Source organism: Rhinoraja longicauda, chromosome 14 (assembly GCF_053455715.1).
Source record: "Rhinoraja longicauda isolate Sanriku21f chromosome 14, sRhiLon1.1, whole genome shotgun sequence".
NCBI classification, from domain to species: Eukaryota; Metazoa; Chordata; class Chondrichthyes; order Rajiformes; family Arhynchobatidae; genus Rhinoraja; species Rhinoraja longicauda.
In genome coordinates this window covers 40,388,088-40,407,518 of record NC_135966.1, presented here as the reverse complement: position 1 = coordinate 40,407,518, position 19,431 = coordinate 40,388,088, and the positions used below count along the sequence as shown (strand labels likewise).

The 19,431-nt window shown below is 39.7% G+C and overlaps 1 protein-coding gene across 5 annotated transcripts in view; it reads left to right on the top strand.

The window, feature by feature from the left end:
• rbm27 (RNA binding motif protein 27) overlaps positions 1–19,431 on the top strand; it is a 98,369-nt gene that overhangs the window by 17,805 nt on the left and 61,133 nt on the right. For 4 of the 5 annotated variants that reach the window (XM_078411750.1, XM_078411747.1, XM_078411749.1 and 1 more), the window contains exons 2-7: positions 956–1,074; positions 5,950–6,086; positions 7,096–7,190; positions 8,264–8,466; positions 12,807–13,073; positions 13,944–14,198. In XM_078411750.1, coding sequence (XP_078267876.1) covers positions 956–1,074; positions 5,950–6,086; positions 7,096–7,190; positions 8,264–8,466; positions 12,807–13,073; positions 13,944–14,198 — 1,076 coding nt within the window. The remainder of the gene's footprint in view (positions 1–955; positions 1,075–5,949; positions 6,087–7,095; positions 7,191–8,263; positions 8,467–12,806; positions 13,074–13,943; positions 14,199–19,431) is intronic. The other variant, XM_078411748.1, reaches the window with a different exon arrangement.

The window sequence follows — 19,431 nt, the reverse complement described above, 5'->3', positions numbered from 1 at the left end:
ACCTAGGTACATGTGACAGTAAAGTGTTATTGAATTATTAATTGGAGGCTGGAGCCCTAAACATCACTAAAAGTTAACACATTTGAAATAAAAGGCCTTTAAATGTAGGTAATCTAAAATAAAATGCTGGAAATATGGCATCTTTGGAAAGTGAACCAGTTAACATTTCACGTTGAAAACAATTTAGAAGACAAATAATGTGTTGGTCTTTATCACAAGAGGGATAGAGACAGCTTGCTCCAATATTATAGGGCCTCATAAAATCGCATCTTCAATATTGTAAAAGGATCTGCTTTCCCTATGTAATGTGGAATATATTTGGAACAGTGAGAGTGCTGTGATGGTTCAGCAGAATGATTCCTGGGAGTGAAGGTTTGTCACCTGAGACGCAATTAAACAAATGAGGCTTCTATTCTCCAGAGTTTAGAATATTGGTAGGGATCCAATTGAACCATATAAAATTGTCAAGGGGCCTCTCTGGAGAGATGTGGAGTTGTTTTTATTGGGTAGGATGTCTAGAATCAGATTAATCTTAAATTAGGTACAGACCATTCAGGTCAGACGAAAAAAGATTCTTCACATGTGGAAAAGGCAGGAAAGGTAAGGACAGTCACTGAATATATTTAAGACCAGGATTCATTGATATTTAGATGTTTAGGGGGTCGAGAGAAATGGGTTTAGTGGAGCAAAATGTCCCTGAAGTAGACGATTAGTTGAATCTTGTCAAATGGTGGCCAAATGCCTACACGTGGTCTTTCTTATGCTGATAGCTATTTTGCAATTGAGATTGAAAAGATTACATTAGTCTAAAGAATACATTGATTTTTTAAATTTTGTAGTTTACTCTTCAATTGGGCAGTAAAAACTCTGAAGCTAGATTTGATCTCATTTGGAAAGCAGAAACCTTAATTGCATGTCAGTTAAGTGATATTTTTAAAAAAATCTTATTTTACAGTTGTGACGCTGATCCTTCGGCTCTAGCAAAATATGTTGTGGCTTTAGTTAAGAAAGATAAACCAGAAAAAGAACTGAAGGCTTTGTGCGTTGATCAACTGGACGTATTTCTGCAAAAAGGTAAGATTTATATTTTATTTCCTGACTGCTTTCTTATACACTTTTTATTTAAGGGAATTGATTGGAGCTACCCAATCTTTTGATCCAGTTGGTGTGTACAAACATAGGGTAACTGAACTAATCTTGGGTGAAGGTATGAGGGGGTTTATTTGAGATTGGTGTGGTATAGAATTATCACAGATTTGTTTTATGCCAGCTGACATCAAAGGATGCATCTGTTTGCAGCAAATGATCGCTTGAACCTCCTTTCACAATAAACTGCATTAATCAACTGAATCAGTAGAGAAGCTGACTTTTCCCTCCGCTCCTTCACCCCCCCCCCCCCCTTACAGCCATACATGACAAGCATCTTTGATACAAATACATTTTCTCTGATTATCAGAGACTGTTGTGGCCATTTCATTGTATTTTCTCTTCAGATGCAAATTTCTTCAGGTACAAACTTTTTAAAAAATGTTTCAACTCTGGGTGTGGGTATACTAGCAAGTCTAGCATTTTATATTGTTCCTAATTGCTCTGGAGGAGATAGTACAGGTGCTCCTCAACCTATGATGGGGTTACGTTCTGAGAAACCCATCGGAAACCGAAAATATCATAAGTCGAAATGCATTTAATACACCTGATTATGTGGGCGGATGCGATCTGCGGCTCGCTACGGGTCGCTGCCATTTGCACCATTGCAAAGTCGAAATATCGTGAGTAGAAGCATTGTAAGCCGGGGAGCATCTATAGTGGGCTGCAGTAGCTCCAACCTGTAAATTCCCATGGTACTGTTGGATCAAGAATTTCAAGATTTTAACCTGGCAATGATGAGAAAGCACAATGACAGTTTTTCAAGTCAGGATATTGTGCGTCTGCTGTCCTTCTTGCTAGAGATCATGGTTATTGGGGATGCTGTTGAAATAACTGAGTTATTGCAGTGTAGATGTAAAAGGAAGGGTAAACTTTAAGTTGTTAATTTTTTTAAACCATATCTTTGTGTGCTTTAGTTATTGATTTTTATATGTTAATAAAGAAATGTATTCTGAATAGTTTCAGATATTTAGAATATTTCCCACTCGGCAAACTCGGGACTTGGCTAAACCAGCAAGTATTTCCACATCTTTTGCTATAGGTCATGTTTTTCCCCATTCCTTTCCTCTTTATGATATATATAATTCAGTGCCACAACACAGTTTATCGTCAATGGTTAGCTGGTTCTAAGCAGCAATATGTCATGGTACCTGTGAAAAAATGTAATTACACCGTATTAGGCAGTGGTAAGCGTGAATGCTTCACTCCTAGCAAGAAATTCTGGGCCATTTTAATTGTACTCATAGATCCTTCTGCTCGATAATACCCCCCAGGGCCCTAACACTCACTGAAGGTCCTGCCCTGGTTTGACCTTCCATAATATAACACCTCGTACTCCATTTGCCATTCATTGGTCCACTTGTCCAGCTGATCAAATTCCCACTGTAATTGTTAACAACCATCTTCACTGTCCAGGATACCAACTATTTTAGTGTCATTCATTGCACCCTGCTATAAACGAAACTGAATATGATTCATATTTGAACATTTTGCCAAATGCAGAACGTAAAACTGACAAGATAGGGCTGTTCATGTTACAGAAATTCGATAAGGAATTAAAATTCACTCTCAATTTATTTTTCGGCCATGGGGGAAGGAAATAAATCGGAACACTTTTTCTCAACATGCGTCTCATGACGCATGTGCAGACGATGTGGCTAAGTGTGATGGAAAACCATGAGGCAGGCTGTTTTCTCAGAACAACCAATGCATACCCATTATGCAGGGGTCGCCTATATGGAAATTGTTTACTGTGTAATGAGGAATCAGCCTACATTTATTGTATGAACATTGCTTGCATAAAAATGATTACACTTAATGTAATGGTAATTTTAGACCATGCATGTTAGACTGGCTGGAAATTTAATGTTCTCGGTGTATGAAGTGAACATGGATAACTTTCCACAAACCAAAGCAGGCCATCCTTCTAGAAGACTTGCCAATAGAAAACAAAGCCATTCAGCCTGTTGTTCTTAAGCAGACAAGACCAAATTTTTCAACACTTGGTCTGTAGCCCTGCTGATTGCCATTACCGTTCATCCGTACCTTTTCATACTACATTCTAAAGCTAAAAGGAAGAAAGACCTTTCCCTATTGAAAATTATTTAAATGCCATCTGGTGGGAGAACTGGGGAGGGGATGGAGAGAGAGAAAGCAAGGGCTATTTGAAGTTAGTCCTTGCTATCCCTCCCTCTCCGTCCCCTCCCCTTCCCAGTTCTCCCACCAGTCTTACTGTCTCCTACTACATTCTATCTGTCCCGCCCACTCCCCTGACATCAGTCTGAAGCAGGGTCTCGACCCGAAATGCCACCCATTCCTTCTCTCCAGAGTAACCCGCTAAGTTACTCCAGCATTTTGTATCTACAAGAAGTTGGACACACTTGGATTGTTTTTTCTAGAACACCAGATGTTGAGGAGAGACTTGGTGGAAGTATACAAAATTATGGGAGGCATAGATTGACAGTCAGAACCTTTTCCCAGGATGGAAAAATCCACTACTAAAGAGCATAGATATATGGTGAGATGGGCAAAGTTTAAAGGAGATTTGCAAGGGAAGTATTTTTATCCAAGGTGATGGGTGCCTAAAACCCACTGGTGGTGGTGGAGACAGATATAATAAAAGTGTTTAAGAGTCCTTTGGGTAGGCATATGGATTATGTGCAGGCAGATAAGAGTTTGAGTTGGCATGCTTGGCACAGACATTATGGGGCGAAGGGCGTATTCCAGCGCTGTACTGTTTTGTGTTTTATGTTTGGGAAGGAAGATTGACTGTTAGTGTATTCTTCGATAAAACATAATCTATTGTAATTCCATGGTATATGGAAGATAGTTCAAAATTGTTTCATCTGTAGTTCAAAGTGTTTTGTTAGAGTGTTAGACTTTTGGATGATAAACATGTCAGTTAAGAGTGGGTACAAGTAATTTTAAGAGGTCGAGTCCTGACTCATTTTATCAGTCCGTGTGTTGCAAGGGGCCAATGATATTTGGAAAAAGATGGTCGAAGCAGTTATAATTTGGTGTGGATTCTACTGCTCAAGGTTCAGGTTGTGACACATAACTAATATGAAGTAAACTATTAGCATTGTCAAATATTTTCCATCATTATTGTGTGTCCATAGGTAAGTGCCTAGGTAGTTACTGAAACTTTTATTTTTGTTCCGTGTACATTATTTTGATTCCATTAGTGGAGGATCCTTCCAGTTTCTTTATTTCGATTTCTAGCTCTGCAAAACAAATATCCAATCAGAGGAAAATTGGCAATTCTGATAATTGTTTTGATAGTCTATTTGTGGGCGAGATTTTGGTGGCTCATTTTTGTTATAGGGTACTAACTGAGCCATTCAAAAATAGGAGTTTTTCCATCAACATAGGCAATTATTCCTCTTCCCCAGCTAGCCTCTCCTGCGGGGTTCCACAAGGCTCCATCCTAGGCCCCATTCTCTTCTCTGTACATGCTCCCCCTCGGCCAAATCATTCAAAGGCACGGCATTTCTTTCCACTGCTATGCGGATGACACAGTTTTATCTCCCCCTGAAACCCAACAACCGGTCAAATTTAATCAGTCTCATGCACTGCCTTGAGGACATAAAATGTTGGATGGCACAGAACTTCCTTCAATTAAACGAGAGCAAGTCTGAGGTCATCCTATTCGCCCCCCCCCCCCCGACTCCATCAAAACGATAACAGGCAGCCTTGGAAGCCTATCCTCCCTATTCAAACCGCATGTCAAAAACCTTGGCGTGACATTTGACTCTGCATTAAAGTTTGACAAGCAAGTCAACGCTGTGGTAAAAGCCAGCTTCTTCCAGCTTCGTACCATAGCTAAAATCAACCCATTCCTCCAATTTGACGACATTGAAAAATCAACGCATTCATTTCCTCCCGCCTAGACTGTTGCAACTCCCTATACACTGGGATCAGCCAATCATCCCCGTCTCGCCTGCAATTGGTCCAAAACGCCGCAGCGAGACTCCTGACAGGTACCCGTAAAAGGGACCACATCACCCCGATTCTGGCCTCTCTCCACTGGCTCCCAGTACAGTACAGAATCAACTTCAAGCTCCTCCTATTCACATACAAAGCCCTAAACGGGCTTGCCCCCTCCCCCCCCCTCCATATCAAAAATCTTCTAACCCACCACTCTATCTCCAGGTCCCTCAGGTCGGCCGACTTGGGGCTACTGACTATCCCGCGGTCTAGGCTTAAGGTCAGGGGTGACCGCGCTTTTGCGGTTGCAGCTCCTAGACTATGGAACAGCATCCCTCTCCCCATCAGAACTGCCCTCTCCATCGACTCCTTTAAGTCCAGGCTCAAAACCTATTTCTACTCCCTAGCGTTTGTGGGCCTCTGAGGGGGCACTGTGAACTGTTTATGTATATGCTGTTATGTTTGTGTGCCATTGTATGTTCGTTCTTAGTACCTGAACTGATGTATAGCACTTTGGTCAACGTGGGTTGTTTTTAAATGTGCTATGCAAATAAAATTGACTTGACTTGTATCTCATCCACCTGATGGTGAATGAATCAAGGATATTTTGTTTTGCAAAAGACTTGTACCTTTTTGCAATTTCTCCTTTTGGTTTGATTTCTTCTGACAGTAGAATTGCAGAAATACAGTGCTATTTAAAAGAGATATTACTCATGGTTTACAAGGATCTTTGTGTGAATAAGCAAGCAAGTCCCATATGAGAATGCAGTATATGTTCAGGTGTAGATTGCATGTAGTAATTTAATTATGAGTTTGTATACATTTCTCAATGCTGCATTTAATTTTAATTTAATTTATAATTATTTGATTTGATAGAAACTGTTGGTTTTGTGGACAAACTCTTTGATGCTTTAAGCACAAAGAACTACATTCAACGACCAGAACAGCTTGTCCAGGAGACATTGAAGCAGGACATGCAGCCTTTGTGGCAAGAGAGGGAGGACAAAAAGGAAGTGAGTAATCTGCCTTTTGAGTAAATTTCTGATGTTGTGTGACCCTCTGTGTCAGTAATGACTTTCAGGAGAAAGATCTAGTTTAAAAATAACCTTGCCAATGCTATCCATGTCTAAGGACAGTTGTTGCTCAACTTGTTTCAAAACATGTTTTAAAAAATCATTGGAAAATGTTCATAAAATTCATAGCTCAAGGCTTTCATAACCTGGAGACTGCTTGTATTTTGTTGTTTCACCATGGGTTCAAGTAGGATTTGTGACACATGTTTCTACAAGGTTTTGGTTAAACCTTGAGTTATTTAATATCAGGGATTATGACTGACTGTAGGAGGTTTTTTTTAAAAGCTCAAAAGCTGCAAAGTGCTGCTTTATAGATGATGGGGAGAGCAGATTGAAGAAACAGCACAGATAGCTGGAATATATTGCCATATTTTGTTCACAAATAAGCAGGTTTAGAAACTTAATTGATGGTGGGCAGATGGAAATACTTTGTGCGACTGTTGCTATGTGAAATTGTATCTTAAAAATTAAAACTCTGCTACTTATTTTAAATGGCAAAAAATCTCCGTTGTTTACCCTTTTAATCATTTGAACTTTAACACTGATTATCACGTGTTCTCAAACACATTGGTGGGAAACATAATTAAAATCGAGCCAGTTTTCTTAGACCTGCAGATACCCAAATAAATTTTAATTATACCAACTGACAAATTTAGGGTATTGATAAAAGCTTAAAGAATTTACAGAATTGAATGCCCATGAAGTCGGTCAAATGTTGTAATAAATGAATGCTAAGTTTTCCAGTCATGTTTGAGTTGTCAGAGTCACACTGACAAGTTTCAATGTGGTGTGAATTGGGATTATTTATGTGCAGTCATATAAATGTTTCCATTAATTTTAAGGGAGATAAATGAGTTGCATCAAGTTTTCTGCTTACATTTTTATGACATTGTGACTGTAATAAACGTCTGGGTTTACTTTTTTTGTCCATTACTTCCTGTTATTTTAGGTTCCCCTGTATGATGAGGAGCAAGATGGTAGAAAACCTTTATTAAAGAAAAGCCACAGTCCTTTTAAACCCCTTTTAGGACCTATTGATACACGGTATGAAACATGACTAATTATTAACTGAAAATGTGTGCTTAGAGTCGAGTTTGACTTCTGTTTGCACACTGATTTGTGTCATGCCAAGATTAGGTGCTTAAGGTTAATTTTCATGTAAAGAATATGGAATCAATTCAAAAGTCTGTTTTAGTTGTTTTTAATAAATGTAACCGCAGGACAAATGGACCTTTGTTACTCATAAAACATTAACAAAGTTGCGGGCTGTAGCTCAAGAAGGATTGACAATAGGTGCAGGAGTATTGCTTTGTTGCCATTGCCAAATATGTATTGTATTTAAGACGCCATATTACTATGTAAACTGGTAACTGCATCTTTTTACTTTTAGTGTTTATATTCATACTCTGTCATTGTTTTCTTTTAAAAAGCATTTAGATATTAAAGGGATGAAGGATCTCATTAGGCATGAAATTTGCATGGATTGAGTTTTTGTTAATTGTTAGTAAACAAGAATGAATAAAAAATGGATGGAAATTAGCATGTAACATAACACGTGTCTGTCAGGCAGCCTAGAAATTGGCCTTTTAATCACATGAAACTGCAGCTGCCATCATGTACCCATTTATACTAATCCCATTTTATTCTCCACTTTCTCAATTTGCCAACCTCCCCAACAGCACCATCCCCTCCCCCAGCTTCTATCAGTGGTCAATTAATCTACTCCATGTCTTTGAGATGTTGTAAGTCTGAACATTTGAAGGAAATCTGTGTGTCCACTGGAGCAACATGCAAACGACATATAACCCACATTAGTCACAGGGAGAATATACAAACTCTGTACAGATAGCACCCATTGTCAGGATCGAACCTGGATCTCTGGCGCTGTTAGCCAGCAGGTCTACAACTGTGTCTCTCTGACACCCCTGTGTTTCATTTTGTTCCAAAAGCATCCTTTGTGTTCATTTAATATTTGTAAATCACTGTTTTTTGATTTTTATACCTGTGTTCTCAAACACCTTTTCTTCAACATCGCCATTTAGTGCTAAAATTTGGTTTTTATAAGGATGTTAATCCAGAGAGGCATAAATTTATTAAAGAATAAAATAATTTTTCAGAACTCGTGACGAGAAAAAGCGCGAAGAACGACGGCGCAGAGACTTTGAGAGATACCCCCATTCGAGAGATCTTTATCGAGATCGATATGACCGTCGTAGGGGTAGGAGTTATAGCCACAGTCCATTGAAGACCAAAAGTCGAAGTCGCAGTCGCAGTCGGGACCGGAATAGAGTACTTGGCCGCAGCAATAGCACAAGTAGGGGTAAGTGAGCAGGTCTGTGAAGCTTGGTTCTTCTGTTTTTGTCCAGATTTCTGTGACTCCACCGATTATATTTTCAATAATAGAAAGGCTATGTTATGGGCAGTATTTATTATTAGTATTGAATGATAACCATCATAGACACCTTTTTTATAGGAGTGAAATCAGGCAAAAATTGTCAGGACCTATGACCGGCAAATGCTCAGTTGAGATACCGAACTCGCTTATAGAATAGAAATTAATTCACATAATTTCCCCTCACTACCCCAGCCAAAAAATATATGCTGTACTTGCCAATTCCCAATTTGAATACGACTCCACTGGTCATAGCATGCCTGCCTGAAAAATAATATTTATTTGGAACAGTACAGCTCAGAAACCAGACCATTTGGCACACAATTTGCATTGGAACATGATGTCTAGCTGAACTGATCTCATCTGCCTGCACATGATCCATATCCCTCTATTCCCTGCACTTTCATGTGCCTCTCTAAAATCCTCTTAAATGCCACTATTGTATCTGCCTCCACCACCACCCCAGGCAATATGTTCCAGGCCCCCGTCACCCTCTGTGTAAACAGAAACGTGCCCTGTATATCTCCATTAAACTTTCTCCCTCTCATCTTATAGCTATGCCCTCTTGTGTTGGAAATTTCCACCCTGGAAAAAGGTTCTGACTGTCTACCCTATCTATGCCTGTCATCATTTTATATCCTTCTATCAAGTCTCCCCTCAAACTCCGATGTTCCAGAGAAAACAATCCAAGTCTATCCAACCTCTTCTTATAGCTGAACCCCATTAATCTAGGCAGCATTCTGGTAAACCACTTCCAAAGTTTCCATATCTTTCCTGTAATTGGGCAACCAGAACAGCACGCAATACACCAAATGTGGTCTAACTAAAGACCTACAGAGCTGCATCATGGACTTTCTGACTGTTGTGTTCAATGCTTCTAGTAATGAAGGCAAGCATACCGTATGCCTTCTTTAGCAGCCTATCTACTTGTGTTGTCACCTGTAGTGAGGGATAAACTGGGGCTCCAAGACCCTTCTGTACATCGATGTTGTTAAGGGTCTTGCCATTAAATGTATACTGTCTCCTTACATATAACCTCCCGGAGTGCAACACCTCATGCTTGCTTGGATTAAAGTCCAATGGCTATTTTCTGTCCATTTCTGCAGCTGATATTTATCCCACTGTTCCTTCTGACAGCCTTCCTCATTATCTGCAACTCCTCCAATTTTGGTGTCATGAACAAACTTACCTACCATTCATCTATTTTTATGTCGAGGTCTTATATATATATATATTACAAACAGCAAAGGTTCCAGCACAGAACCCTGCGTAACTCCACTGGTCACAGACTTCCGGCCAGAATATCTACCTTCTACCACAGCCTTCTGTCCTCTGAATAAGTCATTGTGAATCCCGCACATCATTGTTCTATCATTGTTTTCTGTTTCGGTCCACACTAGTATATTAAACCAATTCTATATGCTCTTTTTTTAATATAATGACCTCAAATGTAGAAGTTGAAATACACCATAATTTTTGCTTTCCCCAATCTACTGAAGGAACTTCAGTAAATTAGTCAACCCTGGTTTTTCTGTAGTTTCATCTTGTCTCAAATCAAATGTAATAAATTTCTACTCAATTTTTTAATATAGATACCTTCATTTTTTCAATACTAGTCAAGCCCACAAATCAGTTGTTCCAGGTTTTCCCTCTCTCAAATAATGTTGCCATATTTTACTACCCTCCAATGTGCAGGAACCATTTAAAATCTCAAATTTTGGAAGATAATACTATCTCAATGGTCTTCCAACATTCTGGGATAAAGGCCAACAGATGTTTGGGATTTATCAGTTTAATGGGCCATTAACTTCACTTGTTGTATTTCATTAATAATACTAAATTTGCGTATTTCCTTTGTTGCACTGGACCCTTCTATAAAGATAGACACAGAGTTCTTCTTGTTTTCTTATTCTCCATTTCTAAATTCTATCTGTCTCTCTGCCTACTGCATTTGTCTCACCAGTTATTTTCCATTTGTATGCCAAAAAAAAAGCTTATGCAGTCTGTTACTCATTAATTTACTCTCACACTTTCTGTATCAACTACTTTGTCATCTTTCGTTGAATTGTAAAATGCTACTGCTCCTGAGGCTCACTATTTATGGAAACTTTACGAGACTTTTTATATTTAATAGACCTTTAATTTTGTTGTATTTTCCATGGTTGAGTTGCACAGTAAATTTGAAGGCCCTTGGGAGTGTTATGAAATAGAGACCAAAGGTGCAGGTACATAGTTCAATGAAAATGGTGTCACTAAGAGAAGGGTGGTGAAGAAGGCATTGGGAACACTTACGGTAATGAGTACATGAGTCGGGATGTTATGGTACCACTGCGCAAGGCCTAGCCAAGACCACATTTGGATACCATCTATACTTCTGGTTACCCTGTTATAGGAAATATGTCATTTAATTGGAAACAGTGCAAAAAATATTTACAAGAATGTGACAAAGGTAGAGTAAATAGATTACTGGTCTTAGATTTCTCCATCTGGAACTGTTGTGTTCATAGATGAACCCCACTCATTTTTTTACATTGAAGTACTTTATGAATCAAGTTTATTAATTTTATTACTGGGTTAGGGTTAGGGTTCTAAATGTACAGGGGCCACCTTTAGCCATTTTTCTTGTGTCCATTATAACGTCAATACTTTAAATAATTTGACAATTTTTAGTTTGGCGATATAGCATAGGAACACGTGCCTTCGGGTTGAACAACGATCAACCTGTACGCTAGCACTATCCCACACACTAGGGATAATTTACAATCTTTACCGAAGCCAATTAGCCTACAAATCTGTATGTCTTCTGAGTGTGGGAAGAAACCGGAGCTCCCGGGGAAATCCTACGTGATCATGGGGAGAACGTACAAACTCTGTACAGACAACACCCATAGTTAGGATTGAACCCAGGTCTCTGGTACTGCAAGGCAGCAACTCTACTGCAGTGCCGACAATGTTGAGTGCAGGAATTTATCTCTACTTACCCATGCAACCATATATTTAACTGACTGCCAATGAATAAAGAACAAGTTATAAAATATCTAAGTTGGTGATTAAATATTCCTTTTCAGAAACAAACTAGTACTCAAAAATAGCATTTTACTTGATCAAGAATGTGTGCTCAACATATTGAAACGATTGGAGCTGAGTATTCTCCACTGCACCTGTCGTTGTTTTCCACAGTTGGATTCATGCTGATAATTGACTCCGTGGGGTATTGTAGGTTAGAAATAGTTGCAGACTTTGCTATTTCTGGTAACAGTTGACGCTCATATCTCTAACTTTTTACGAGGTAGCTAAGAAGTCTTATAGATCAGGCAAAATATTGGATCCTTGCTTTTAACAGATAAACCTGCATAACTCCCATTATTATATTCTTTAATCATTAAACTGCTGGGCTGTGACGAGTCCTGCTACGAATGAAAATTCTTGTAATATTTGGAGACTTCGAGCAGTACACAGTGCAAGCAGTAGCACAGTCCCTCTGGATTCAGATCATGTTTTTAGGTCTCTGTTGCTTAAAACTGTAAGCGATACTTGCAAAAGCTTTTTTATTTGTCAGAAAGGGCACCAGGTGGTATATTCCACTAGAAAATGTCTGCCTTTGTAAGAGAATAATGAAAACTTGTGAATAATCAGTAATGAACATAAACTGTAATTTATTAAGACTTCAAAGGTTTGCTTCAGGTACAGAAGAAAATGTAAATCAGCATTAAAAAAAAAAGATAGCAAGGTAACTATTATCTTGCTGTTGGAGGTATCACTATATCTCAGTTTACAGATAAAAGTAATGTATCAAGAATAATTCATTTGACAGGTACAGGTTTCAAGATATTATCATGTGAATTTTACTGACCTGCTTATGTAAGAAGGGCATTTATGCAAGGCTGTTGGCAATTTATTGTTTTATGTAAATGCTTCCATTTCAATGAATGCCAGATTAAAGAGCAAAATTGACCTGACCAAAATATGGACTGTCTTCAACCTTTTAGAAGACTCTGACATGATTTTAGGAGACAAATGAATGATTGCAAATATTGAAGGTATCACAAAATGCTGGAGTAACTCAGCAGTTCAGGCAGCATCTCAGGAGGGAAGTAATGGGTAACATTTTGGGTCGAGACCCTTCTTCAGACTTGCAAATATTGATTTCATTAATATGAAATTGAAATACTGAAGCTCTTTCGCGGTACAATTTGGCAACCATCCAAAATCATTTTGGTACCGATTTTTTAAATTATTTAATTTGAAAAACTTTTTTTAATTAACAGATCAACATAAGGAGAGGTCAAAGTTTGAATTGGAAAGAAATGAGGCCACAGAGAACATGTATGTTCCTAGTTGTACATCAGTAAGCAGTTCAACCGAGCCGTATTTTGTTGGAGGCCCCCCTGCTCCGAGTGCAGTAACCGTGGTAGCTCCTGTCCACCATCCTGACAACACTACTGAGAGCTGGTCTAATTTCTATAACAACCACACGGGTACAAACTCCTTCGGTAGAAATGCAGCTCCAAAACGCCGGTGCAGAGACTATGATGGTAAGTGATGTGTACTATTTTACATGTTTATTGCTGCAAAAATGTTTGCACTATAATTTAATGTCCTTTTCATTTTGACAGTGAATACTGCGCTGATGGTTTGGACTAAAACTCGTTATAAATCAGGCAGATTAATGGCTGTAAAGTAAGAGTTTAAGTTTAGAGATGCAGTGTGCAAAACGGACCCTTCGGCCCACCGAGTCCGCGATGACCAGCGATCCCTGCACACTTACACCACCCTACACACACTAGGGACAATTTACAATTATACCAAGCCAATTATCTTATAAACCTGTACGTCTTTAGAGTGTGGGAGGAAACTGGAGAAAACCCACGCAGGTCACTGGGAGAACGTACAGACAAGCACCTGTAGTCAGGATCGGACCCGGGTCTCTGGCGCTCTAAGGCAGCAACTCTACCGCTGCACCACCATGCCGCCCCGGTTGACAGGTGATGTAATATGAAATTTGGCAATAACTTATAACTATAGGAAGGACAAAAGTCAAATATATTACCAAGTACTAAACTGAATTCAAATGTTCTTCAAGTGGAAAAATGGCTATTTCTAAGTTGTAATTGTTTAATCAGTTTCATTTTAATTCCATTGACAACTGAAAATATTTGAGTAATTTCAAAAATGATACACGATTAGTGAACTGAATATCAGCTGAACTATTACTGGTCTACAGTTCCAGTTTAAAACTAACAATATAATTATTATGCACTAACTTTTTATGAAAGTCGTTAGGCAATCACATACAGTTGGGGTGACCTGTGAATAAGTGCAATATCACGACTGCATTTTTACTTTCTGGAGTGAGAAGCATACATTTTGAATATGATGTGTTGAACTATTTTTCTTGTTGTCAGAAAAAGGTTTCTGTATGCGTGGTGATCTCTGCCTCTTCGATCATGGTAATGACCCATTAATAGTGGAAGACGTCACTCTTCCAGGGATGATTCCATTTCCGCCACCACCTCCGGGGTTGCCTCCGCCAGGCCATCAGTTGCCTCCACCCGGACATCATTTGCCTCCACCTCTACCAGGTCTGCCTCCAAGCCTGAGGTTACCTCCTATACCACCACCTGGACAGCCACCTCCTCCTGGTATCCATTCTGTTTCTGGTAAGATCAATGTTTCATTTCTGAGTTGTTAACAAAATTCAGCAAATCATTTGCTCGTATTTGGTGAACCTTGGTTAATTCTGTACTTTCGGATGCCTGTAAATCAATAAGATGTTCTTTTCATGTATATTGTGTGTGTAAATACACACTCGCTTCTGTTTAACAGCATTACATTCAAGTTATGAAATCATATTTCCTTCACTATGCAAAGCATTAAGAAACACAGAAATGTTGAATTGATGCTTATTGTTTAGTGCTTATTTGGACTTTTCGGAGGATGTTAGTAGAAAAAGGGGTCGCTTTGGAAATTAAATGCTGTGTCATTTGAATCTGCTTGTCAGTACTCTTAGTGTAAGAAAATAACTGCAGATGCTGGTACAAATCGAAGGTATTTATTCACAAAATGCTGGAGTAACTCAGCAGGTCAGGCCGCATCTCGGGAGAGAAGGAATGGGTGATGTTTCGGGTCGAGACTCGGTCTGAGGAAGGGTCTCGACCCGAAACGTCACCCATTCCTTCTCTCCCGAGATGCTGCCTGACCTGCTGAGTTACTCCAACATTTTGTCAGTACTCTTAAGTCTTTATGAACCAGGCTATGGAAGACAACTTTCCAGTGGTTTGTTTAATGTTTTCGGTTGACTAAAGGACCCTTGTGTAATACAATCTTGTCATTATTACTGGTATACTAAAATAGATTTAATGATGTGAGAACTGGGATTACCTTTTTGAAAAATACCTAATGTACAAGCATTGAGAATTGATTTTGCAAGCAAAGAGTTAATGTTTGATTTAACATTGCATGATAACTAATGTTAATGTTGTTATATACAATTGGAAAAACAAAGAAAAATTGAGACGGGTGATTACATTTGGCTATTTCGGGCAGAGCAGGATCCCAGAAGTATTTTCTTGAATAGCTGTGATTTGTTATGTTGAACAGTACAATCATCAGTCAGTTCCACCTTCAGGCAAAAGCTTTGTAATGTTGGTAAATATTGTTCTAAGTGCCATGAATAGCTCTATGATGGCATCCCATCTATGTCAGAAGATTGGAGTTTAAAAAATTTGCTGAATATCCTCCGCAAGTGTGGTGAGGTCTGTGGAGAAAAAAAAGGCTGAACATTTCAGTCGATAACTTTTTCACTGGAATTACAGGATAGAGATACAGGTGGAGAGAGAGGAATAAAAGGGCTTTCTGTAAAAGGGTAAAATTAGGGAGAGATTAAATGGCAAAAAGGATGATGATGCAAGGTGAAAGTGGGCGATGAAAGGAAAAGTGAAGAGATAAAGATCAGTGGATGTGAATGAGAATTTCAAAATCTGCTTTCACTGTCCTTTTGGGACATGTATAGAGCCCCCTGACATGCATTTGAAGAACCACAGAGGCACACATCTCTTTAACCTGATTAACATGAATAGACAATAGGTGCAGGAGGAGGCCATTCGGCCCTTCGAGCCAGCACCACCATTCAATGTGATCATGGCTGATCATTCTCAATCAGTACCCCGTTCCTGCCTTCTCCCCATACCCCCTGACTCCGCTATCCTTAAGAGCTCTATCGAGCTCTCTCTTGAATGCATTCAGAGAATTGGCCTCCACTGCCTTCTGAGGCAGAGAATTCCGCAGATTCACAACTCTCTGACTGAAAAAGTTTTTCCTCATCTCGGTTCTAAATGGCCTACCCCTTATTCTTAAACTGTGGCCCCTTGTTCTGGACTCCCCCAACATTGGGACTCCCCCAACATGTTTCCTGCCTCTAACATGTCCAACCCCTTAATAATCTTATACGTTTCGATAAGAACTCCTCTCATCCTTCTAAATTCCAGTGTATACAAGCCTAGTCGCTCGTCTTTCAACATATGAATTCCTTAGCCATATGCTGAAAATGTGAAATAAAAACATGAAATACTAGAAACGTTCAGTAGGTCAGTGTGGAAAGAGAAATAATTAATTTTTCAAGTTTGTAACCTTTCATCAGATCTGAGCAGAAAACAAGGGGGGAAAACATAATAACAAAATTTGATCTATTTTGGGTTGAGATACGAAGTAAAAGCAAAAAATAGCATTTTCGAATAGTGCACACCCTCCTCTGTTCTTCAGTTCTGCCCATATTGGGCAGCAGAAATATCAAAGTCAAGGAAGCATTTATGTTAGTACAGTAACAAGAATGTTTAATCTTCAAATGGATTTGGCAAAGTACATGAAAGATATAAAGGGTAAGGTTATGGAATATAATCAAATTATGGAGACTGAAGAAGGCTTCTGAACTGAAATGTCGCCTATCCATGTTCACCTGACCTGTTGAGTTACTCTAACATTTTGTCTTTCTTTGGAATATAATCAAGCTGGTTTTATTGAGCAATTAGTTGATTTTACTTCAAATCTGTTATTATATGACATTGCGGGGTTAGTTAACAATGTTATTGGAAAGGAACCATGGATAAAGAATGAACATAATAGAAAGTTCTGAAAATTATTTAGGTACAGAAAAAGGGTCTTAGATCTGATCAGGACCCACTATTGTTATGAAGATTGAATTCAACAAAGTAGATTGAGAAACAATATTAAAATATACAATAGTAAATGTGGTTGGTAAATATTTAAAGTAGTAATTCAGAATGACTAATAAATGCACAAAGAAAATACCCATCAGTTGCGACTGGAGCCTTTTAACACCATCACCAATGGTGTATAAAATCATGAGAGGAATAGATCGGGTAGATGCACAGAGTCTCTTGCCCATAGTGGGTGAATTGAGGACCAGAGGACATAGGTTTAAGGTGAAGGGGAAAAGGTTTAATAGGAACCTGAGGATTCCATTTTCACTCTAAGGGTGGTGGGTGTATGGAACAAGCTGCCAGAGGAGGTAGTTGAGGCAGGGACTATCCCAACATTTAAGAAACAGTTAGACAGGTATAGAACAGGTTTGGAGGGATATGGACCAAATGCGGGCAGGTGGGACTAGTGCGGCTGGGACATGTTGTGTGGGCAAGTTGGGCCAAAGGGCCTGTTTCCACACTGTATCACTGTACCAAGGAAAATAAAAATAACACATTTGTATAGAATCGTAGTACGATTTACAGCACGGAATTAGGCTATTTGGCCCATTATGTTTCCAACCTTTCGCTACCAAAACAGCAGCTCACGAGTTCTACCACTTGATCCCTTTTCCATGGTCTTGCAAGTTTTTCTTGACATATTTATTTGATTTCCTCAAAGGCCAAAATAGAACTTAAGTCCATCTCATCAATATGCAATGCATTTGAGATTTCAGTCACATGCTGCATTAAATTAAATTCCTTGTGTTGAAACAAGAAACTCCAGATGCTGGTTTACAAAAGAAGACACAAAGTGCTGGAGTAATTCAGCGGGTCAGGCAGCATCTCTGGGGAACATGAATAGGTGACGAAGTGCAGAAACAAGAAACTGTAAATGCTGGTTAGGCAAGCTTGTGACCCTTGGTGGAGTTCAGGTCAGCAAGGAAGTGTTTATTGAAGGCATGGATCTGGCAGAGAATAAAGTAAAGTTGAGGTCCATTGCAGGTCTGGGCAAGTGAGCCTCAGAGTTTAATTTAGTTTAGAGATCCAGCGTAGAAACAGGCCCCTTTGCCCAGGCCCCTCAGTCCGCGCTGACCAACAACTGCCCGTACACGATAGGGCGAGGGAGACAGGTGACAAATGGGTGTGAATCCAGTTGGTGCACATGGAAGAGTGGCTGGAAGTTACCTAAAATTGGTGAATTCAAATTCATACCATTAGGTTGTAAGTGGAATATCAGTTCCTCCAGTTTGCATGTGGCATCACTCTGGCAATGGAGGAAGCCCAGGACAAAGATGATATGGAAATTGGAAGGGGAATTACAATGGTTAGTAACTTGGAGAAACAGCAGACCGTGGCGGATTGGAGAGACCAATCATAGATTAGGCGACTGTTTTGCCGAACACTTGGCCTCAATCCGCCAAGGCCTACTGGATCTCCCGAGTCCTAATCATTTTAACTCCCCCCCCTCCCCATTCCCAAACTGTTCTTGCTGTCCTGGGACATCTAAATATGAATACGTTCATAAGTGATGAGCAGAATTAGGCCATTCGGCCAATCAAGTCTCCGCCATTCAATCATGGCTGATCTATCTTTCTCTCAACCCCATTCACCTGCCTTCTCCCCATAACCCTGACACCCATACAACATAACATGAATTGATGAACTCTGATAAACAATAGGTGCAGGAGTAGGCCATTCGGCCCTTCGAGCCAGCACCGCCATTTACCGTGATCATGGCTGATCATGCACTATACTGGAGGAACAGTGCCTCATAGTCTTCTTGGGTAATTTAGAAACTCACAAGGTATGATCATTGGATTCTCCTATTTTAGGTAACTAATCTATAAACAACTCTTTCCCTCTTCCTCTCTTCCACCCCCATTCCCAACCTCTCCTCTGTGACCCATCTTGATTTGCACCCATTTCTCCTCCCCCCCCCCCCCCCCCAATCTCCTTCCAATAATTTATCCCACCCTCCAGATTCTCAATTTGTTCCTTTAAAACCTTATCTCCGTATCTTTCACTTTTTGTCTTTTAATCTCTGACCTTAGTTCAACCATCTGCCAACAAACAAAGTTGATATGTAAGTAGCAAATGATACAGGAGACTTATTTTTAACAAGGGGGTTGAAGACCATGAGTAAAAATTTTTAACCACAATATTGTAGACTCTTTGACAATGAAACCAAAACCACATTGGAGGAGCAATCTCGTCAAAGGATACATGTAATGCAAGGACGGAGCATCCTAGACTTCTTAGGCCCCCCTCGGTCATGGCTGACCATGGGTGATGCATCCTAGTTGTTGGCTGCTTGCTCCACACCTCAGCAAAGGTGTCGCTTGTGGCTGAAGAGACCAATGCGGGAGTGACAGTCTCTGTTGCAAAGGTCACATTTGTGTGTGGTATCTGGTCTGTTGAAGTTGCTGCGCTCCTTTCTGCGTGCCTGCTTGTCTGCCGCTGCGTTCATCAGTTTCTCTTCCCCCATTTTGAGATGTTGGTTCAGGGTACCTCTCCACCTCGTGCGGTCAGTTGCAAGGCTCTCCCAGGACTCCACATCGATGTCGAACGCCTTTAAATCTCTCTTGCAGACATCCTTGTAACGTAGCTGGGGGTGGCCGATGGTTCTATTCCCAGATGTCAGCTCTCCATAGAGGATAAGATGATGATATTTATCCTGTCAGAGAAATTGAGT